Genomic DNA, 24,069 nt, shown 5'->3' on the forward strand with positions numbered 1-24,069 from the left:
ATGTTAAAGGAAGGCACACAGCGATGAGCCACCCCGGTAGGACACATCTGCAAGAACAAGGGAAGGGCCTCCGCGCTCTTACTGCGACGTCATCTATAGGAAGGCCAAATGTATCGTTCATCGAAAGCAACGCGAAACATCATCGCACTATAAGCGTCGTCCGCGTATACCCCACTGAAGTGTACGGCCTTTCGACCTCTTTGGCGTGACGTCACAGCTCAAAGCGAGCGGGTCTTGTGTTTTGGGAAGGTATTGGCATGACTAGCAAAACCGCTTTGTTCGTTTCTACTCACTAACACTTGCCCTGAAATGGCCACACCTGTCAGGGTTGTCGGGATTGGCTAGGTTGCACCAAATTGGCTACTTCAGGGGCCTGCCATCCACAGAAGTTTTCGCTACTACATTGGTTTGTTACTATGCTACTGCTTTTGAAGTCGATGTGAAATACTTAAATAGGTTCATAAATCAGCTTGCTTTACAGTCGGCAAAATCCCACCCAAGGTGACGCACCACACCGCCTGACTGCGCCTCTGGTGTCTAAGCTTCGACCCACCCTTTATGCAATGAAAATGCAAATTCACGGGAAGCTTGGGTCGACGCTGTTCCCACGAAGTCGAAGTCGTCAGCGTAGGCCTTTTGCAGTAATTAGCAGGTGGTACAATGCCGAATATTCCTTCACAGTTTGGGGTCCTTCACAGAACCCGACTCGTCCATCAGCTCAGACGAGCACACGACACAGAATCATTTGTCAATCATCTTGACGTGACGCAGATTTCGTCGCCAGCTCTTTGGCGTTGAAAAGACGCTGTAGCGGGAATGCTTTTTCATAGCTTCACGCTCGCTGGCATGCATACTTCGTTTAGAAGGCTCGACAGGTTCAACAGCATTCCATAGCTGCAGGTTTGCCGGTGAAGCATTCTTTGTCGAGAAGGCCGCCGGGCACAATAGTGCTAAACGCCAATCGTAACAACACTCGCGGTTTACACTATATAGAGAAGCTGGATGTCCTATGCTGGCCTGCGTACTTCTGACTTCGGCGTTAGTCTTAATACGTAGCCCCTCGATTACAGGCAAATCATACGCAGGGCCTGACGATCTCAGGTAATGCCACGTAGCGTGAGTAGCAGAGGAGGTTATTGTTTAGTCGCAGTTTGACTACTTTCGTCAGGGTCAAGTCTGTGGTGGCGACATATTTGACTGCACGGGGAGAGAGTTCACAGCTACCTTTTATCTTTTTCTTTTTCTTTTTTTTTTTTTACTTTAGTAGCAGGTAACCCTTACAGCAATGATGAGAAGTATGAGGAGGGGGTAAAGGTGTAGCCGTATCTCTTGGTTGCTGAAGGATTGTCTTACTTTAGCCAGGAAGAGGAGTGATAGGCAGGTGACCACTTCCGCCTCGTTTGCCACTCGCCTTAAGTTACCGCACACTTCTGACGCCCTCTCACACGAAGACGAAAGCGTGCATATTAAAGTTAATCCGAACGTGACATTTAATAAAAAAAACGTAATAATAAAACTGAGTCGGAGAGTACAAAGATGTACTAGTCGTTGAATGGTCATCATGAAAAAACAACAGAAAGAAAACGAAAGAAAAAAATGTCACAGTTTCGCCCTAAGGGCGAAGCAATGCATGCGATAGCAACACAGCAATGTCATACGAAGTAAGGTGAGCGGCTTTCGTAGCAATATGAAATGTAGTAAACATGAGCTGATTAAGTAAGCAGGTGTGCTGCGGCGTAAGTAGACCAACATGAAGAGAGACTCGATGACCACGAGAAGGCGCGTGTGAAACGGTGGTGTTGATGAGAAGCGCTTCCCGTGGGCAGCGCGTGCGAAGGGACACACCTGTAGCGCTGCACTGCCGATCCGGGCAGCATTGCATGTGTAGCGTGCGTTGGAAAATGTGGCCCGACTATTACTAACTGAATGAACAAGCGTGGTGTGAGCGCGCACAAACAAACATGAATAGATCACACTGAATGACTGCAGACAACGACCGTCAAAACTCTGGCAGCAAGCGGATACGCCGCAGCGGCGAAGGTACGTGCGGTCTATCGCTTCAACGGAAACTGAGCGGCGAATGCACGGCGCATAAAGGTCAGAGCCGTGTGGAGATAAGAGACGGTGCGAGCGAGCGACGAGCGCGGTTGTTGGCAAAGTGGAAGTGCCCCCCCCCCCCCCCCTCCGCTCCCTCCGGCGCTGGCTTCCCGCTTCCTTGCTTGCGCGTGGGAGATTGAGCGCGTTCGCTCTCCGTGATTGCGCGCGTCCCCGCACGCTTCCGCTCGGGCATACGGCACGCGGCGAAGATTTTATCTATAGGGAACCTCACGGCGACGGCGACGGCGACGACGACGGCGACGCCGACGGCGACGCCGACGGCAGAAATCCGGTTGAAGTGTCCATATAATTGCTATCGCAATAAAAGGGAAAAAAATAAAAAGAAAACAGCGCGAGAACGGGTCAAGAAAGAACACAGGGTCGCAGCACACACTACAAACTTGGTGGTCAGCGCTGCATCCGTGTCGTCGTTTTTGTTCCGGTCCCCCCCCCCTTCCTCCCTTCTTTTTTTTTCTTATTTTTTGTTACCTTTTTTTCGAATCCATCTTTCACTCAATGTCGATGAAAGATGGATTTTACTGGGAGACGCATAGTCCTAGTGGCAATACCAATTTAGCGCTTTTGTGCAGGAACAGGAAGGCCTCGGGTAATGTGACAACGTCTCCTATTTGGCATGCCTCTTAGTAAAGTGCTTTTCAACACTTTTCACTGCCACGTAACGCTCGTGCATTGAACAATAACTTTTTTTTTACATATGCAGATACAGAATAAATAAGCTTGACGTGAACACTTTCTGTTTGTTGTTGTGGTATATACTCTTACAGTTAACCTTCACCGAATCATATTACCGTTGTGCCCTGCTCGTAACCGTCAGGTATTTGCGGCCATTCATGTAAACTTTCTTTCGCATTTTCTCTGCGGATCGGCACGCTTTCTTGTCAGTACAAGCCGTGACACGGAACACAAGGAGGTCGGGCAGTGTGTGGCTTCTGCATTGTCTCCCGTTCCATTCTTCCCGCGTACGACCACACACTAACTTCACGCTTTTAAATCGAATCAGCGGAAGTTCTTTGTCCTCAGCTCTGTGGGCTGTGCATAGGACGAAACGCAGGGGCGGATGTAGGCATCACGCAAGAGCGACCCATTTAAGACGACTCGCTCACGCGCTATCTCCCGTCGTGCCGCTCGGCGCATGCCAGAAGGGGAGAGGGCTGAACTTCTCAATAATCTCCGCCGCGATCTCACGCGCAGATGTAGGGCGCTGCTAAACGACGCCGCAACACAGTGAAGTTAGGTTTGACGAAAACCATTTAGCGTACAAACGGCAGCACATCCCGAACACCCTGTAACTTTGCCTTCATTGTCCAGCATAGTTCTCGTCTGGACCGGAACAAGTTCGGCGCGTCAGGTCTCATCTCTCATCGTCTGCCGTTTTTAAGCAGCTGGGTTTCGTGTTTCACTCGACGTTTTGCGTATTTCTTTGTTTAAAAAGGCCAGCCTGCCAGGAGCTGTGGGCCTTGAAAATTCGTTGATCTTCCATAAATCCCTGCATTATAAACGGGAGATTCCTTGAAGTCGTTGTAAATTTCTTTCCGGCATATAAATTAATTTTCAGAAGATGGCATACGGCTTACTCTGGCGGATATAACCTTCACGGCTGTGTTCACCTTCGCAAGCATACGGTGTATACAAACAAGAGATGATGCAAAGGGCAAACGCAAAGAGGGAAATATCAGCATTGAATGAGATCGGCTTCACTGACCCTGAGTCAATAGCGTGTCCGCGCGTTCGCGGGCTGCGGAAGTCGGCACAAGTTTTAGAAGCGACCGAGGCTGGCAGACCACAGGGCGTTCAGCAAAGCGGACGTTGCACACGGTCGGCCGTCTTAATGATCTTTTGTGCTGCGGAATATGGCAGCGTTCCGAGCTGGAGATCGCGGTCTCTTATCGGATCGCACTGGAAGGACGGGCCAAAAGGTGATCGCAAAACCAAGCTCCGAACACAGATGCAACGCCTCCGATCCGGTCGTTAAAGATCTCGATAGCCTGGGAGTGCCTCGCTTTTCTGGGAAGTGTTATGCAGACACCGGTGCGGCCGTTCCGGTCCTTGACTAACGCGTATACGTGTACGCAGCTCTGGTTTGCGCGCTATATACAAATGCGCGGCGGCCCATTGTTCGTATAAAACTGGCGCTGCCGTTTGGGCTGTTGTGCGACCGTGCGCCACGGCGTCTGTTAACTACGTTCCGAGGCTTCGAGCCCTGAGAAAACGAAGAGAGGTCGTTGGAATCACGCTTTTCTAGAGCGTCGAGGCGAGTGGTGGCTGCCCGAAATGCGAGCACATGCAGGTGCAACGCAAGTATACAGCGACGGTAACCCAGGAAGTTAACAACGGTGGTAACCAGGAAGTGGAAGTAAAAGCGACGTTTCAGGCGCACGCAGAAGGATAAAATGTTCTGAACCACGCCTCAGCCAGCTGGTTGCTCGCGCGATGCCATGGAATAGGGTATACGCGTGTTTACCGGCGGGCTAACTCTCACTAATGTTCTCCATACCCCCTCACCCCTTCGCGGTCCCGTACTTTGGGAATGTGGGGTAACAACAATGGAGTATTTAGGGCTAAGGACCAGGGCCCGCATTCACAAAAACCTTATACGCTAAAATTGTTCATAAGAGAAATTTCAGCCAATCTTGATGCCGGACATATTATTAGCCAAGGCGGCCGGCCAATGGCAAACAGCACTCACGAACAAACAGCTTTGTGAATTCGGCCCCCGGGGTCAAAGTTACGAATCTTTTCGTTCGCAAGATCTTTTTGTGATTAACCTGTCATCTTCACTAGAGACATGTTCGCTATTTCGATTGAACAGCGTTCGCTGTTACGAAACACTCTAACACGTAACAACTGTGTTTTGTAGACGGGATGAATGATTCAAGAGCCGGGCCCGTATTAACAAAAAGCTCTTACTCTAGAATTTTTCGCAAGAGCGAAGTCTGGTCAATCCTGATGCTTGACTTAGTATTAATGGTGGTGGCCGGCCAATGGGAAAGAGTATACTACAAAAAAAAATGCTTTGTAAATTCAACCCATGGTCATTCTTGGTCTCGGTCAGAAACAGCGACGCTGACAGCTTGGCGTGACCGAATTTTAATGGAGGAATAGTTCGGGTTGCGGTCTTGAGCAAGGTGTTTACGGTGTCAAGTCTCTACTGACCAGCGTATAAATACCAGCTACAGCAATCAACAATGCAACTCCGCGTCGCGTTCGATAGTTGCTTTCCGAGAAGCAAGCACCCCACTTATTAGAACGCGGGACTCGGTGACTGCTGCCCCAATCAAGGGAGACGTCTCATATGAACGGTGTCACCGGCCACATACATGACTTGATCGTCTAGGGGAAGAACGACCTGATTAAGATGTCGACCCTGCAAGGACAATTCGCGCACTCCCGCCATCGCTCCAGCCGCTTTCGCAGAAGCGACAAAGGCTGCTTCTGCTCAGGGGCGGAGACAGCTCCGAACATGTCGTTGGAATGAAAGGCGACCAGTTTTTACACTACGTCTCGGTATAATACTGTGCAGTATTCTGAACGCTAGGTAGGGTGTCAGTACAGCAGGGTTTGAGAAACTTCCGATACATTCGAGAAACTTCCGATACATGCAGGCGCCTCCTATAAGCGATAACATTTGTTAGACGGTGAAACGCGGTCACCCGAGAAAGATTAACAAGTACACGTGTCAGTATATAATGTATATCAATTATTTTCACCTGATTCAATTTGATTTTTATCATACGTCGTTCATGACAAGCCGACTCTCGCGATTACGTAGGCTACGTTATGTTACAATTCATGCGATAACGCGCCTTTTCTCGTGAAGTGTTTCTGCGCACGAACGGCTTTATGAACATAAGGTCAGATTAAAAGAGGTTTTCATTCCTATAGGGTTTCCGTTACTTGCCAGTGACTGGCATGTATCGTTAGCTTAACAGATCAACAGATCTCGGCTTTCCAGCACATTTTAAGCACTGTTCCTAACCGTTCGCCAAGTGGCGAGCGCCGCAACGGCACTTGACGACATTCATCAGCTGCTGCCAGCCGTATAGCGTCTGTACCGCTGCATGGTTTTGATGGCCCAACGCAGACCCGCCTGGCCCGCGGCGTTGACGGCGACTAATCACGACGAAACCGCGCGTCACCGGGCCTCATACTCGACATATGTGTGCGTGAGTGCGTGAGTGCCACCACGCAAGGTCGTATCATCCGTCTCCTGCGCCTTCGACAACCCATCAAGGCCTGTCTCCTATAGCGGCGGCGGCATTGCCACCGTGTGTCAGGTGCGCCGAACGAGAAACAATGGTCCCGGGTCGCGGAGAACGGAACGCTGCTGGAGGCACCGGCGGGGACGACGTATCAAGGTTCTGTTTCCGAAGGACCTCTAAACCGAGACGAGAGTAAACGGACGGTGGAGGAGTGACAATGCGCTTTCCGGACACCAACCCAGCGGCCAGATACATGTAGCTATAGCTCCACAGAGGACGCGAATGACTCTGAAGACGCGGTGTTCAAGTGTAAAGAAGAAAAATAAAGTATAAATTTGAACGCTTTGAACGAAGCGAAAGCGTCACGCCTGACGACGTATCGGAGATTCCGACAGGGTCGAACACAGAAGGCGAGCGAGATTGCTAAGGCCGAGACCACGTATAGCATTCACGCATCACTAATTCCGCGGAGGTCCCTGGAAAGGCACCCCGCGTTTATTTGCAAGGTGACAGGCGACGACAGCGAGACAAATATAAACGACAGTTGCTACGACCAAACGCATCCCGAAACGCTCCGTGTCCTTGACATGTGTCGGCCTTTCTCGAAGTCCTGAGCGCAACTCCCAGCGTGCCTGCCGTGGCCACCGTTATCGCTCAGGTATGGCTTATATTTAGCAGCGTGAAAGCTTCGTTTACATTCGATAAGCGTTTAAAACACGGAAGAAACCTTACTTGAGATGGGCCCACCAAGAAGACAGGGTATAGGGTGTGCGTACATCAATTAAAGCCGTGACATGAAATTCTGAAGCCAAGCACTTTTAGTAATCTAGTTTCCCTGCATGTGCCGCTGCCCCACCCTCCTTCCCCCCCTCCTCTCGTTATAAATTCACCTCCTGACCTCAGAAAAGAAAATGTTTAAGAAAACCTCCTTCCGTGCCGCAGAGGGGAAGTACAGATGAGCTTTCTCGAACAGCGTATGCATGCATATTTGAACACGTGATTGCTTCCATACCGGAACACGTCATTAAGTCGGCACAAGATCGTGGTGACATTGCAAACAGCCGTGACGACAACTGCACGCTTCTTGTACTACGGTCACTGCACGAGCCAGTCTAGTCGACGTGCTCAGTTAAGATACGTACTCTCTCAGTTCAAACCGTGGCAGGGACGTTGGAGCAGCTGGAATCCACACTCTGTGCCTATATAGTCGTTTTGTTGTTGTTGTTGTTGTTGTTGTTGTTGTTGTTGTTGTTGTTGTTGTTGTTGTTGTTGTTGTTGTTGTTGTTGTTGTTGTTGTTGTTGTTGTTGTTGTTGTTGTTGTTGTCGTTGTCGTTGTTGTTGTTGTTGTTGTTGTTGTTGTTGTTGTCGTCTCGTAGATGGCGACGGCGCCTGCCAGAAGCGGAACGTATCCGGGAGGAAGGATTGGCTATGTTTTGCCTTGCTTGATATCATGCAAGGGCTTTTTTTTTTTTTGTAGCTTAGTAGCAGGCCCGCGAAGTCTAAAGAAAAACGGTGAAAGGCCTGTTACCCTCCCTCGCCACTTTTTCTCTTACTTTCGACACTAATTGTATGAAAAATAGTGAACGCCTAGACTAGGGCTTTTCTGCATAGCACATGAGGTGAAGCTATGTGAGGAAGCCACCTCAACGTTACCCCAGACTCACTTGCGTATTCTCATCAGTTGTTCACACTAGAGTGAGAACTTGATTTTGGACTGTTCCGAAATGCGGATGGAGAATTTGTTGCCTTGTGCTGACGTACCTAACCATGCTTGAGAAGTCAAATCTCTCTAGCTTAAAATTTTAGCACGAGCTTGTTCAAAGCCACTGATCACGCGAAGTTCCACAAGAAGAAATCGCGAACGCCCGAGAAAAATCTCCGTGGCCTGTTCAGACCTGGTGTGAAACTGCCTCGCAGCCGTTGGCATGAAATGAAGGCAACTGCGGGCATGATGCCAAGATGTGAGAGTCAAGCGGCTTGGTACAAACGCTTCCAGGGAAAAGAAGTGGCTTGGAGGGGAGAGGAAAGGAGTTGGGGTAGGGTTGGAGAGAGATGACACGTTAGCACGGAGCCAGTGGCACTCCGCTTCTGACGCCGCCGCTAAACGCCTAATGGCGAGCCTCGCCATTCTTCTTCCGTTAGAGGCATTAAAATACGCGTCCGTAAACAGCCACAAAGCATGTGCGCCACTCATTTTGTGCGGCACATTTTGCTTGATTTATTTCCTGCTATTGTTTTCTTCGTCACTCTTATCCTCCTCGGACAGGCATGCTTTCCCGACAGACACCGGTGTATGGCGCGTCAGACAAAAATGTCGCTTGTGAATAAACAATAATTATAGAAAGATAAATCTTCCGGGCACCGGTCATCTGCGTCTTGCGGTATACATGAGCTCTTCAACAGGTAGTGTTTACGTCAGTACGCAAAATGCGCCGTGACGACATTAGCGCCGACCATCTCGTTACGTCAGAATGAGTCACGTATGCGGTCGTTGCGTTAACAAAGAAACCTCGCTTGGTTGTTGTGTGGCAGCCATTCGGAGCCAAAACACTCGTCGCACAAAGAGTTTTAAAAAGATGAAAGAAAGCGTGTCTCGGCATACAATAGTGCACGAGGGACATTATCACCATCAAAGCAACGGAGGATGTCGGGTATTCTTATTGCCTTGTTAGTGGCGCGTCTTCGTCAGCCCACCAGCATCATTCCGTTCCTTGGGCTCTGGCCAGCTGTTAAAGGAAGTCCTTGAGACAAAATCCTTGACAACAGACTTGCGCGTTTTTCTAGGGTGCCTCGATACTGCGCCTCACAGAACGGCGACACTGCTATCGAGGTACCCTACGTCTTCCAGTGTGTTTTGCGCCTTCTAATAGCCAGCGTCGTAACCCACCGAAACACGCCTCCTATATTAGGTATAGAAGTACAGGGCGACACGTACATGTTGTTGTCGTTCACATTACTAATCACTTCTGAGAATCCTGCAGGGAAAATCACTCTAAGTCGAAGGAAATGAACCCTCCAATCTCCTTCGCTAATGTCTCACAAACAGCTCCAGGCCGCTTGGCAGTGAAGCCAGTGATTGGAACGTATGCGTACCACCGTTAACTACTGTGCTCTCACGGGTTCGGAGAGTTAAGTAATCATTGAGCATTGCATACACAAACTATAAGAACAGCAGCTCAACAACAGCCAGTGACTATCCAAGGAGTAAATGCATCATTTGGTGAATCATTTGAGGAGGAGTAGCTAGATCATTAGCGTATAGGGTGATGGCACAACAGTGGTTCAGCTTGTCGCTCAAGGAAGATACCGTATACCGGAAATCACGCTCCCGGCTTGTTGCAGCCTATGCTGACGTCATGAGCTCGGGACACGCTGCGTTTATCAATCTGAACAAGATATGCACCGCATCTTCAAAGAACAGAAGCTATGTTATGAAGCCCTTGTCGACGTGCCGCCTTACAACGAATTCATCTACGAGATTCCAACATCACTTATCTGCCAAAAGGTCTGCATGAACTTGGCAGAAGCATGCCCAGTCTGCTTGCCAGGCTGAAAACCGCGTTTTACTTAACCCGACCCGTTTGGTAAGTTATGAGAAAACGTGGTGGCATAGACGGCTCGCAGCCAGCGACGAATAAGTAGATGCTTTGTTCACGCGCTTCCTTTTCGCGTCTCGACGTAGGTATATAACTAGAATTCTTGACCGCCAAAATGAGCTCCTGTAAGCGCTGCCATATTCAGCTGTTTCAGCCCGACTCGCACGTCGACCCACTCGCATCAGGTGCATTTAAACGAGAGAGAGAGAGATAGAAAGAAAATTTAATGATGAAAAAGGCAAAGAGGTAGGCCTCACGTGCATTCCTCTAGCCATCGACTATAGGCTGAGGAAGGGGGAAGAAGGAATGAAAGATGAACAACATGGGTGACGATGACAACAGGGGGAAGACGCGAAGCACATAATGGGCACGTCTACTAAAAGTCTTGAGTCCAGGCCTGTACTTTAAAAAAAAAAAACTCAAGTAAGGAACCTGGATACGGAGAATGACTATTGTGATCAGCGCATCGTTGCTCCTATGGTGCTATGGTAACGCGAACTACACATCCGTTCTATTGCAGCAAGAATGAAAATTAAATCGGTATTTCGACAGCGCCTAAATCCCGCGCAATAAAAGCCTTGTCGAGAACCAATATAACAGTTGCTTGGCCCCATCGCCTACCTCTCGCCAAAGGTGTCACGTGTTTGCGTCGGTAATCTTGCCTCAGGCACTTCGTGGGAACTGGCTCTATGTGATAAAGTGTAGACTGAGATCTCAAGTCGTTTCCCAATGCGCGACAAATGGGCAAGCGCTCTCCAACCTGACGATTATGCGACATGTTTGCACAAGCGTACGTCATCTCTACAAGCGTTTTGCGCATACAGCGTAATGCTTCTTTGTGTCCGCACATACAATTCCTTGCAACCACGTAACTACAGGTAGCCTTGGCGGTTCCGCGCAGCACGAAAGCGATGAAGCGCGTGAAAGAAATAATGAAAAAAAGAATAGAAGCAGAGTAAAAAGAGAGGACACGGATGGGTCGACAAGGGAGCATCGCTTAGTCGTTATTCGCCGTGACCATATCAAATCGGAAACACGTTTCACGGTGGCAAAGGTGGCCGTAAAACGTCCTTGCAACAGAAGATGGCAGGCAGCGTCCGCAGCCAGCGATTGGCGTTCCGTATGACCCGCATTCGGAGAGGGGGCCACCGAAAGCTGCCGGCGCTGTCGGGAAATAATCATCAATGGCGGCGCACCGATCGAGAAGAATCGGAGAAACAATTGAGGCTCGACATTTTAGACAGGTAACCACCACATAATGTACAGAGAAAGCCCAAAGAAAGCACAGGTAAAATGAACATACGAGTTAACGTTAAAAATTCATGGGACTTTAACGTCCCGAAGCGACACCAACACAGTTGGGTTGCATTCACGTTTTATGGGACACGGCACACAAAGGAGCTCGAGTCCTCTGCGTTTCCTTTCTTCGTCATGCTAGCCTTCCGCGCTATTCCCAAGACATGAGCAAGGTAAAGCACACACACAACTGTACCTCGACCGGACGCTGTATCAGCACTCGTGGATCTCACGACACACAAACGCTTTCGGAGCCGACACTATATACATGAACTCAGCAGATGGGGGAGAGCACCAACGCCCACGTCGGCAAGCTTGCGGTTCTGCACTCCTGCGGAAGCACCGTTTCACACGATTATCTCAAATATCAGACATACTGTTGTGCACTGCGTTCCGGCAAGGAACAAGAAGCGGCAATGCTGTTGCTGTTGTACCAGACTATATAGAAACCAGTTTCTCGTGTCTTAAGTGCTCGACGAAGCGGGAAAAAAAAAGGCAAGTAAGGAAAAAAAACAAAGAGGGATAAAAAGAAAAAAGAGCGATGATGAAAAACAATGGAAGCCCGTCTCCAGCTTGCGGTGTAGGTGTGACAGACGGCGTGCGCCGCTCGAGCGGTGCGGATCGCAGGGAAACCCGCCCCGGCAGCGCGGAGGAAACGCCCGCGTTTTACGGTTCCGAGAACATGCGACGGCGACACGCGGTTTTCCACGCACGACGACCGCGGCAGCGGAAGTTGGGCGCAACGAAAGGGAAAGCGCCTCTGTGTGTACGAGACTGACCCAGTTGGGACAGCCGAACCCTATAGCGGTTTGTAGAGCACGCCGCGCCTTGCTCGGCTATGCGGGCACACGGTCAGCACAAACGTATAGTTACAGAACGCACCTGACTGTCCGTACACGACGCCGAATTCAATCACCCCTCTGGATCTTAGAATTCGGAACGAAGCGCTGAGCTTGGAATCTCTTCTATAGCTTAGCGGAACACGCTGGCGAAGGCAGTATACTACAATTCATAAGGACGATCGACAAACCATGCACGAACGGTTTTTAGCCTTAACTGGAGTTCGCTGTGCTGCACGTGACCGTGTGCTGTGGTTGTGTGTGTCGGTGCTGTCCATTTATATATATATATATATATATATATATAAATGGACAGCACCGACACACACAACCACAGCACACGGTCACGTGCAGCATATATATATATATATATATATATATATATATATATATATATATATATATATATATACTTTCATTGCTTTCTACCTTACCTTGCCCCTCAGTCTCCTAGTAAGGGTATGAAACGAAAAACGAGATTTTCCGTTCTGGTTAACGTTCCTGCCTTTCTCCTTTCTTTCGTATGTATCTTTCTCATTTGTAGGCCGAAGTGCCATCCCTAATAATGCAATAACTTGGCCTCTCTCTCAATTGCAGCTAGAACAAAGATCCTGTTTGCTCGTTTCCTGATGCATGTGACTACTCTGAGCGTGGCATAGAGAAAAGACATATCGCTTCAAGAATTTGTTTCGCCTAATTATGTAGCCCCCTTCATTTATTCGACAATTTAACGTTGTGGAGAGGTCGTTAAGATATCCTTTGACATTTCCAATGTCACAATATAAATAAATAAATAAATAAATAAATAAATAAATAAATAAATAAATAAATAAATAAATAAATAAAATGACAACAGACACAGCAGAACCAGCATATCGCGGAAGCCCCGAGAATGGAATGGAGTGACAAGCCGAAAATACGGGTCCACTGGCTTCGCAGCGACAAGGATTAGGCGCGCTCGACAAAAAAAAAAAAATTGCTTTGGAAATGTTGCTCATTCACGTGTTCCGGGAACATGGCAACTGTCTCTCTCTCTCTCTCTCTCTCTCTTTTTTTTTTTTTTTTCCTTCGTGCTAAAGAAGAGAAGGAGTGTTGATTGCTGTAGGTGGACCTAACCTTGCAAAAGTTTGAGCGCCACCTATCGAGTGCAGAAGAGTTTGAAGGTCGCCGCACGGTGGTTGAGACCGGCACCCATTTTGCACCTCCTCATGCGGCCCTGTGTTTTCATGGCCATAGCCACGTAATAAATGTTGCGCGCATAAAGCGTGCCATACTATGAAACAAGTTATCTCCATAATATTCAAGTTGCTCTCACGTTTTCAAAGAACAACAATTTTGTTATATACTTTCATCAATGACCTCTGATGCTTTAGCACACCGGCTCATTTTCTCAAGTGAAGGTCACGATCATGACAGGAAAACGGAAGTCGGCTTTAGTTGCCGGCATTGTGGTTTGGGATGAAAATCGTAACTCAGAAGCAAGTGCTGAGACACTGAGGTCATCCTCTCAATAAAGACATTTTCTACTATACTACTCCTTTGGGCTAGTTATGTCAATATTGCCTTTATTACTCGCTCTTAAAATGAGCAGAGCAGCAGTAATATCTGCGGCCACATTAGACTATACCGAGCAATGTGAACTCGGCTGAAAGTGCCACATTTTACGACTAGACGATGCGCATTGTATAACAACCAAGGTGTAGACACAGCCTATGCAGCACGTACCCTGTATAACATATTGAATAAAGCCGGGGGAAAATTGGACCTCGACCTCACGATTGCAGCTATCGCTCTATATATTTTTTTTTTCCTTTTAATATGCACATCATCATAATCGCGCCAACTGCACTTATATCTTTGTTATCACGTGGCTAATCTCAAAGCGCTTATTTCGTTTTGCGCACGATCTGAAAGGATATTAATTTTGGCCTAACTAGGCAAATGAAACAATCAAAAAAAGGCAAAATCGCACGCACGTGCACCCCAGAAACGAACACGGAACACCATCTTCGGCAAAGCATCCACGCTCCGCACGCTCGGTCGCGCAATCTCGTCTAGCCACATCGCAACACGCCGCTGTGCGCCAATGAGTGCTGCTCTATCTCTTGGCCAAAAATACGCGGACAGGAAGAGCGCGGAAATCTGGAAGCGGCCGAGTGAGCGCCGTCTGCACGTCGTTAATCAAACTCTTGGCTTCCTACATTCCCACAGCGTGCTTTGCCATGACCGTAACCGCCCGGCCCGCTCCGCGGCACCCTATGCAAGGCGACTGGATGGAACCGTACAAAGACGACCCGCTGTGCTCGTTCAACCGCTGTGGCTTTCAGCTACTGAGGTCGAGGGTTCGAGTCCCGACCTACTGGAGAGAACTCATTTTCATGGGGGCAGGATACAACCATACAAAAAAAAAAAAAAAAAAAAAAAACGGAAACTTCAACGATTGCTCCGACTCTGATCTCAAGTGCCGGCTATCTCTGAATTCCAAATACACTACACAGGCAAGATTAACGATAATGAAAAATGAAATCTCAACACGCAGTAGACACACAATTCCAAGACATCAAGCAAACAAAATGTCACTATAAGGGCATTAGCATCGGCAGCATAGTCCAGTACCTGGGACAGTCATACATCATATAGGTGAGGTGGAGCCCACACAAGCCCTCTTAGGTGCACATATATATGCAGCAACCATATTTGCCAATAAAGCTGACCGCGAGGTAGGCCAACACGATACAGTGTTGTTCACGTTCCTGACATTCACGTTCCCGGATACGCGTCTCATGCACTCGCGGAGGGACTTCGATACTTTTGACAGAAGATGACGACTCAAGTGGCCAAAATTGATCTGCAGCTCTGCACTGCGGTGTCTATGATAGACCAATTAGAGCGGGTCAGGCACGTTAAACAGCATTACCTATTCACGTGCCGGAAGCACTGTGAAAGCGGGAGCTCAAGCCAGCTTCGGCGATGTCACAACTTGCTTCCCGGTGTACGATCGAGGTCAAATGAAATGCGAGCAATGTAACTCAAATTCGAAGAGCAAAATATAATAACCTTAATATGACTATCTGTTATTAGTGTTCCCGTTCAAGCGCTTTTGCATAGATTGAGTCAAGGAGGAAGCGTCTGTTTAATCTTGGGCGTGACCGTACAACCAGCGCAGACGCAGATCTAGACATGTGAACATGGTTCGTTTCGACTTCCGAAGCGTGATCATCCCATTGGACAAGTCAAAATCAACCGTGCTATTATAAACTCTTCCTCGACCACCGTTTCCTCTCTTTATAATAGATGTTTGCGTTCAAGCTCGCTTCATTTGTCCACGATGGTCGTAACCTACGGCCAACAACGTCTGCTCGCGAGGGCACGAAGCGGACGCAACCGTAACGAGTGTATTCTGACGCGGAGGTCTTTGTTACGAGTCTTCATCGATAAGTTAACGTTCTAGCAAGAAATTAAGTAATATGCAGTGCACGCAACGCTGACCACATGAAAACCACCTCCTCGTGTGCACTGTCTCAACGGAGCTCTGACCGTTTGTAGTGAGACAGCGTACAGCGCTCTTTTCCGTCCATCTTGGCTTTATTTCGCTCGAGGCACAAGCGTGACGTTTGATAAACGGTCCTGGGCAGCTACGCTTAGCGGACTCGCGGTCACCATTGGCCGGTCGTGCTCAAAATATTAGATGAGCTCTCGTCACCGCTTCCTTCGGAACGTTGCTGCCCTTGCAGAGTTAGGCAACTAGCTGCTACACAGAAGCACCTTCCTATGCCATTTCTGGCCTATTGCTTCTTCTTTTTTCGTGGAAAAAGAAAAGAAAGAAAAGGCGCCGACGCGCATTCAAAAAGATGCGCGTGCTGGTTATATACTTTGAGCCCCTAGGGCTCAGAAGAAGCCGAACGAGATTGAGTCACAGTCAGCGCTCTCGTTCAACAGGTTTTCCACACGAAATGATAATAAAAAGCTTTGCTATATCAGAATATGCGGTTGCCGCTTCAGGTCATCTTCCTGTCGCGTATTTTACTGACTTCGCCCTACATTAGTTTCGTCGGCGTACAAACGTCGGCGTGCAAACAAGAAGGTATAGGAATTCTGTTGTGCATAATGACTTGCGATGTGGCTGGACATTTCAGTAGTGATGTGGTGTTGAAACGCTGTAGTGAGTGGCGGCCGGGTTACCGATCGCCAGCCCATGCATCCGGCCGTATTTTCCATAGCACTTTTGAAACCTCTTGCTTCGCCTTGCCGCGAAAGCCAGCTGGTTGCTAAGTCGTATTCGTTGTGAATTACGCACATGACCGCGCTTTTAGAAAAGCAAAGGTCGCAATCGAACGATCACATCGGTTTCTCTCGCAATCTGTATCGGATTAACTCACCGATATCGAATCGGTTTCTTTCGATGTGTGTCAGATGTATCGAAGAACAATGTTCACACACCCACCCAGTTGCAGACGTGACCCTGGTTGTCTATTCGCGCCCATGCGCAGTGCCCCAAGTTGTATAATCGGCAAAGGCAACAGTTGCCGGCAGTCAGCGCCAGCAAAATGGGATGAAAATAGGTAAAGAAAGCTTCGCTTTAAAAAGGACATTCTCATACGCCGTCGTTGCTTTTTGCCCGAAAACGAAGAAATGAGGTATTCTTTTGCACAACAAAATAAAAAAGAAAACAAATCAACTTCCTCGTTTGGCAAACCACTACCATCCACGGATATCGCATCGCCGCTAACGCAGTCATCCGTGCGCGGCAAACTGACGCCAGCGAGAAATTATTGCTCGACCACGCACGAACAGTCGCCCCTGCAGGTCGCGCTCTAGCGCGACCACGGAGCGGCTATAAAGGCACGGATGAATGATATGTCCAGACTCGAAGTATCTCCGAGCACGTACCCGCATAAGGAGAAAAGAAAACAAAATGAGAATGAGTACAAAAGCAATTGATTTACGCCGGAGCACGACGTTTTTTACCCTTGTGCATACAAACGCCAGCGGTAAAACATTGCACAAGACACCGTTCGAGCAGAAAATTCCTCCCGCGTAAAAAAGCAGCGCTGGCGAAAGAGGTCGAGAGGCAGTGATCAGTTGACGCCAACGGACGCGGCGCGACGGAGATTGACCATGTGGCGCCGTTGTTCCGACGACGGGACCGCCTCTGTGAGAGCGCGGTTGGTTTCTACAACTCATCGCGGCTAATGCGCGGACTAGCAATATACTGGTGCATAATGAGAGGTATTGCCCTGCTACCGACCTGAGCCTTGATGTACAGACTGCGATGATTGCTGCTGAATCGAGGACTATACGATAACAGTAGCACGAAATGACATGGCCCGAGACGGGCGTGTCTATTGATCGGAACATGACGTTTTGCCGAGCACATCGTATACTAACAGAGACCTTGGGGTTTTGTGTATGTTACTTCTGACTCCATGTGGTCAAAGGGGAGGATTGACGATTTGCCACTAGACCTACTGCACGTATAAGCTGCCCGGTGATAACAAATAGTGCGTTTTGATGCAACAATACAGGCGCATGCGGATTCAGCGCGCTCTAACTCAATCGCCCATCACTTCGCCAAGACAGGGCAATGCAATAAACATCCATTTTCATTTCCCGGTGCGCGCGTTTGTCACGCAAGGGCCCGTGTTTCACGTGAAAGGGACAACTTCGTCCCGCCATCAGTGACCATCGCGACTGTAGCAAAAGCTCCTAGCTGACCTGTACAAGCACCGCAGCTCCACGGACATACGTCGCTACGATCTCTTGCTGTTGCAGACCGAACCTTTATATAAACGGCATGGCACTAGCGATCTCGTAAAACCTTAGTGGGGGGGCCCTTAGTTGTGGGGCCCTTAATGTTGCTAAATACGGATATAGGTTGGCAACAATGACTGACCGGTGCACCGCCTGTTGCACCCCTGTCCGTGATATAAATTCGTACCACTACACTTATCAACACCCACTGTAACTATGAAATACAATTAATTAAGCCGAAAGCACGATACACATCCGGTCGAAACATCTTGTGGCCTCTGGAAGTAGTAAATGCTAAACACAATCATGTGAAAATCATCCTCTTCGCAGTGTACCAAGTATGGTAAGCTTCGCACCGTCGTATAAGTGTGAAGTGCTCCACATCGCCAGTCTCTATACGCAGCCTTTACAGACTGGGAAATGTGTACACTGTGTCTCGGAGGCCGAAGCTGGCGAGTACGCCGATCTCCTTTTAAAACTTCCCGCACAACTTTCTTCTCGCATTCTACATGTCCGTTATTTGGAAGGTGAATATCAGATGTGGCAGTTACTACTGCACTTCACAACGCTACATGTCTCTTCAAGTGGCTTGTGGGTTTCTACAGCCTTTGACGTCCGCGAATATGCTAGTCAACTTGACTGAATGGACAGTGTACGGTCCTGTGACGTGACGTGTAAACCACTGTCAGTCCACTGAGAAATAGATTTAGACGGCGAATATAGTGATCACGGACAATTTATTCTGCCTTCCCATGTTCATATTCTTTAGCCTTAACGTAACCTACAGTCGTCATATAGGAAAAATTAGGCAAATTGAGTAATGCTACAAGTTAGCATACTCACAAGTGATTATTTGCACCGATGTGATCACGACCGCCATGTTAAAGTACAAGATGTCGAGAGGATTCACCTTAATCTGACGCAGTTGTTTTCAGCATATCGCCAGCAGTGAAGTGGGAGTTATGAATGGGGTCTGAATATGGCGTCCGTGACGTCATGTGAAATCTGTCTATAGACTGCCTCAGGGCGTGGCCTTGTATACTACGGCCCTAGGTAGTGCACAACCTCTCTACTGATAGCCTATAGCCGCCAACAGACATTGACCATAAAGAGTACGTGAACCTAACAAATACTTAACAAATACATAGACTTTCTGTAAACTGGCCAAACGAATTCTTGCGACTAGCGTTGGCGATGGACCGCTCCGATATGCGAGAAGCTACGTAATTCCGTCGCAGGTTACTTCATCCAACTGCAGCTTCTGCTACCCTGCACGCTTATTTATTATGTGAATTGGAGTGTAGGACGCGACATCTTAAAAACGCGGTACGAGCAACGAAGAAGGGGTCAGGGCGAGATGCGATGTTATACGATCGCGCCTCGCCCTGATGACGGCGATCTTCTTGAGCTGAAGGTCGCTATCGAGCGATTCGGATCGCATGTGGTACATTTGTCCTGCGTTACAGCGACCGATCGCTTAATCGACCCCCGGCGTAATCACCGGCCTCATTTAAGCTGAGGATACGACGTGAACAGCACTTCTATTGCTACAGACATTATACAATGTGAAACATGGACGTCGCTCCCTACCGCATTCTGTACACGAAAGCCGTGAACGACCCTCGCGGATATCTAAGGATATCTTCGGCTGAAAATAACGCTGGTATTCAGCAAGGGAACGAAATTACAGAGTGCAAGAGGTTAATGATATCTTGAGAAGTTGCACGGTACGGAAAGGCAAGCGAACAAAGCACGGACATGTGTACATGGAGATTGAGAAAACAAAAACAAAAAAATGCAAATTTCTACTGAAGTGTAGCACAATGACAGCAAAAAAAGAAAAGGATGGCTCAATAACTACATGCTCATGCGCATGGGAAGGAAGCGCCAGCCCGTCAGTCGTCGACACGCCTGGCCGCTTTCGAAAGACAATGGTTTAGGGATCACAATTCTTATTTATGCAAGATAATACAGGACTGGCTTACGCTTGTGCTACGGCTACTGCTGATATGTCACGCCTCGACCACCGAGGGGTCACTGAGAGCTGCAGGTTTGAAACGCAACTTCAGAAATGGGATATTAGACGATTATCACGATTATCCCTCCCACGACACGACACGATTATCCCTCCCTCGTTGAATAATGCACTACCTGACTGCACGACGTTCGCGGCAAAATTCAGGGAAGCTTTTGCGTTATTTTTTTTTCTCGTGCAAGAAAGAGTTACACAACTACTTGCTAGTCAGTAGACCTAACAAATGTGTCACAAGAAAGTCGCGTTATAGATTTATAGATCTAAACAGAAAGAAAGTGACCGTTATACACGTTTCCTGGTCCCAATCAGTGGCACAACGTGCCACAAGAAAATTCCTCGTCATATAAAAGTATTTGCGGGAGATACTATAAAGACTGTACAATTGTATTAGGTTGCGCTAAATGGTTTTAACATGATATAGACAGTGTAGAAAACAAGGCAAAGGGAGGCGGATAACGTAAGCGCTGACCATCAGTTCACGTTGACTGAATCTCAAGTCGGCAATCCAGTTGATAACTCAGTACCCGCGAAGTCCACCTCACGTGGCACTTTCTTCCTAACTGTTTGTATAATGTTGGATATTATGCAAGCCTATTTCATCCATGTCGCGTAATAGAAATCCGACTATTTGTTGGAACTGATAAGGCAGCACAAGCACGTTCGAGATGCTTAAACTGGCAAAACTTAATTTCGAAATAAGCCCACGTTGACGGCGCGCCTATCCTCTAATGATCCAGATTCGCTTCTGATAGAAGATTCCGCGAGCAGCTTCTTCGTCAAACGCGACCAGATTTTTTTCTGATTAAAGGCGGTCAAGAGTCTACATGAGCCATGTGTTCCGGTTATTGTCTCTCTAAATTTCAACCGTTCCTATATAAGGGTGCGGTGTGTTAGGCCCACTGTTTCGATTAATAAGACATAACCGTAGCTTTTCATCGATATTGCGAACAAGAAACCCATATGGCCAGATTTTGTATTTTTAGTATTTGTATTTGGACGAGGGCATGTTTTATTTCAAGTTTGTGTCTTCCTCGGCCAGATTAGCTTCCATCAAACACTGGACTATGTTTCTGTTAGGGTATACTCGTTTTGCATACAAAGAATCGAGCAAGCGAATCAAAGTTAGAGGAAGACGAGTCGTGCCATAGCCAAAATCTCGAGCTTAAGTTTTAGCCAGATCCCCACGCTTCAAGCTGCGCGCTTAGCACTTTGTAAAACCATAGGTTGTTAACTTGGTACCCGTTGTTTTGAGCACGTATCAAAATGGTAGGAGCAGGGATTGCCGTTACTATAGTTGCAGGTAGTGAGGGCAGACAAGCTGGGAATGTCTTACGCAAAAAAAAAAAATGTTATCGCGTAGTGTGCCTCTTCTGTCGAACTCGTGCGGTGGTGATCTTCACGAGAGTAGCCGAAAGTGTCTTACTTGCAACCTTTACATAACTATACGTGAATCTTAAGGGGGTGAGGAGTGGGGGGTGGTGGCAGTCGAGAAGTATAAAGAAGTGAAATTTTAGCGTGGATATCACATCGACGTTGACCAGAAGTTCGCTCTCACTTGCACATCCTAAATTAGGCACGATATTATGGAACCATGACAAAATATATTATAATAACACGACGTTAGAAAGAAAGCTCCGGCTGAATTCACAAAGCTTTTCGTTTGCAAGTGCTGTCTGCCATTGGACGGGCGCCTTCACTAATATGTACAGTATTAGGATTGGCTGAAGTTCGCTCTTACGAACTATTCTATAGCGTAAGAGCTTTCTGCAAATACGGGATCTTACTACTTCATGTTTTCTGTTCGTCTTTATATTTTTTTGTCATGAATACAGCGTCATAAACAGTTACTATTCCTACATCTTGTCCACAGTGCAATTCCAATTGTTGATTACACCAAGGAGGACGTGTACAATATAAGCAGTTGCATTTGCCCACACAGAACCACCCACTGCCAAGAAGCAAAGGCCACCCTGCCGGTAGAAACAAAGCTGTTGACAACACACTCGCTTCAGTTCAACGAACCAGTCGCGAGCGTGGAGCACTGCAGGAGAGCCTCGTGCAGGCACTGTCTTTAGAAGATCTGTGCGCGCATTCACAAAACTTATCTTACGTAAGATTGCTTCCTCCGGGGGCAGCGTTTAGGAGCACGACACCGAAGACAGCAATTAGCGTGATAACGAGACGGCGACGGCCAATCGCGCGCAGCCCTTACGTGACACACTGTGAATGCTGCGTTATACCAATAATTTTCCGTTCCGCGCTTCGTCAGTGGTTGAAGAGGCGCCCTGCCTACCTACGTTATCACCGCCAGGATCGACCAATCGTGAAAGATGGATGATAAGGAAGGAATAGAATCGAAAGAAAGGAATACATAACTATTCTATTCCAATGTAATTCCTTCTCGCGCTTCGTCAGTGATCCGAGTGGGGCTCAGCTTACGGTATCACCGGAATCCGTCGCTGTCATGAACGGTACATGATGAGAAAACAATGGAATCGAGCGAAATAACTCACTACAGTAGAGCGACCTTGTCGCTGCTCAGGGGAAGCGAGGGGCAAGTGCGCGCATGTACGAAAAGAAAATTATCCCACAGAAAGCAGACCTTTCCGGCATTGTTCTCGTTACGAACACCCCCGGTTGCATCCCAATCGTCTCTTCCGCAGCGGTGCTCGTCGCGACAGTGTCTCCACTGGTGTGCACGCGTCGACACGTGAGGGCAGCAGCGAACGCGTTAAAAAGAACCATAAAGGAAGAACCAGCAGTGGTAGATAAGGAAAGCAGGAAAAAGGAAAGAAAGAAAACGGGATAAATATAAAAGAAGAAGAGGAAGAAAAGAACAAAGTTAAAGCGTCCGAAACGAGGCAAATGGGCCGGTCCAGCCGGCGGCACTCACGTGGAGAAACATCGCCGTGGGGAGCATTTCTCTTCTGAGGTTACCTGCCTCTGGCTGGCGCTGTGTGTGTGTGCACGGGTTTTGCCGGGCCGAAGAGCGCGCGGTAGTAGTGGATAGAGCACGGCTCTCGCTCACTCGCTGGAGGGTGACGCTGGTCGGTGGGGCGCTGCCGCTGAGCGATGTCCGAGCGGCGACTGGACCGGCGCGCTTTTTTTCCACCGCGCACCAGGGACGGACGGCGGCGACAGCTCTCTCGGAAGGCAGCAGCGCCGCGCTGGTGGAGGGGGGGGGGGGGGGGGGGGGGAGAGGGGTGTTGCCGAGAAAGGACGATGTGCCGGCGTGGTGCGTGTAGCGAGAAGAAAGGAGTCGGCGGCGGCGGCAGCGACGTAAGAGCGCGCCGCGCGAAGTCGTTCATGACACGAGCCGCCCGGCGCGAAGGTCGGGTCGGCCGATTCGCCCGCCCTCCACGATGATGCTGGCAAGCATGTCCACTCCTCTCTCTCTCTCTTCCGTCCCCCTCGAAACGACGACGACAACAAGCGCGCGCGGGAGACGCCGTCACCGGGTCGCGTTGCAAAACGCCGGGCGTCAAACGCGACCGAACGAACGACCCGACGGCGATGTTTCGCCCAGCTGTTCCGGCACGTCAGTTTCAGAGCTAAAGGATCCGTCCTCAACGAATACTAATACGCCCGCGTCCGTCCGTCTGAGCTATGGAGTTTGTCAGAGGGACATAAAAGCGAACGTTGAACCAGCCTAGTTGTTAGATTACCCTTCTAGGGACTTCGCAACTATCTTCTCTTCATTCTTTCACCCCCTTCCCACAGTGCAGGGTAGCCAGCCGGGCTCAGTCCTGGTTAACCCCCGTGCCTTTCATTTATCCTCCCACTACCCCCCATCGCTCTCTCTCACTCCCTATATGTTGTTCTGCGCCAGGATACGACTTAATTGCAGAAAAATTGCGAATGAAGGGGCTGTACAATTCTTCCGCAATTCGAATGTCCCGCTTCGGACGGGGTCACCTGCGCTGCGCCGTCCATGTCGGTGGTCATGCTCTGCCCGGCATTGATGCCTGCTTTGAGTCAAAGGTCCGCACAGAGTGGATGCTACTCTTCCACAAGTGCACGTAAATCGGGCTTTGTGGCTCTTCATGGCAGGATTGTTGAATGGTACGAATGAGCGCCGTGTGGAGTGTCCGCTCCTTTTCGTGGTCCTTGTCGTAAGTCGCGCTGATGAAGCCATGAATATAAGCCGGTCACAATTCATGGAAATTATGTATCAAGGGCAGACGCGTACAAATATCTAGGAGTTCGGATGAAAGGGGTAAACAGGTACATGGAAA

At 48.7% G+C, this 24,069-nt stretch overlaps 1 protein-coding gene across 2 annotated transcripts in view; it reads right to left on the reverse strand.

Annotated features, from left to right (window-relative positions):
- LOC119449701 (uncharacterized) overlaps positions 1-24,069 on the reverse strand; it is a 99,414-nt gene that overhangs the window by 38,065 nt on the left and 37,280 nt on the right. The window contains exon 1 of one of the 2 annotated variants that reach the window (XM_037712941.2): positions 22,728-23,142. The exons of the other annotated variant lie outside the window; for it this stretch is intronic. Coding sequence (XP_037568869.1) covers positions 22,728-22,754 — 27 coding nt within the window. The 5' untranslated portion in view covers positions 22,755-23,142. Of the gene's footprint in view, positions 1-22,727; positions 23,143-24,069 lie in introns of those variants that run through there. 2 annotated transcript variants of the gene reach the window in all.

Source organism: Dermacentor silvarum, chromosome 4 (genome assembly GCF_013339745.2).
Source record: "Dermacentor silvarum isolate Dsil-2018 chromosome 4, BIME_Dsil_1.4, whole genome shotgun sequence".
NCBI lineage: Eukaryota > Metazoa > Arthropoda > Arachnida > Ixodida > Ixodidae > Dermacentor > Dermacentor silvarum.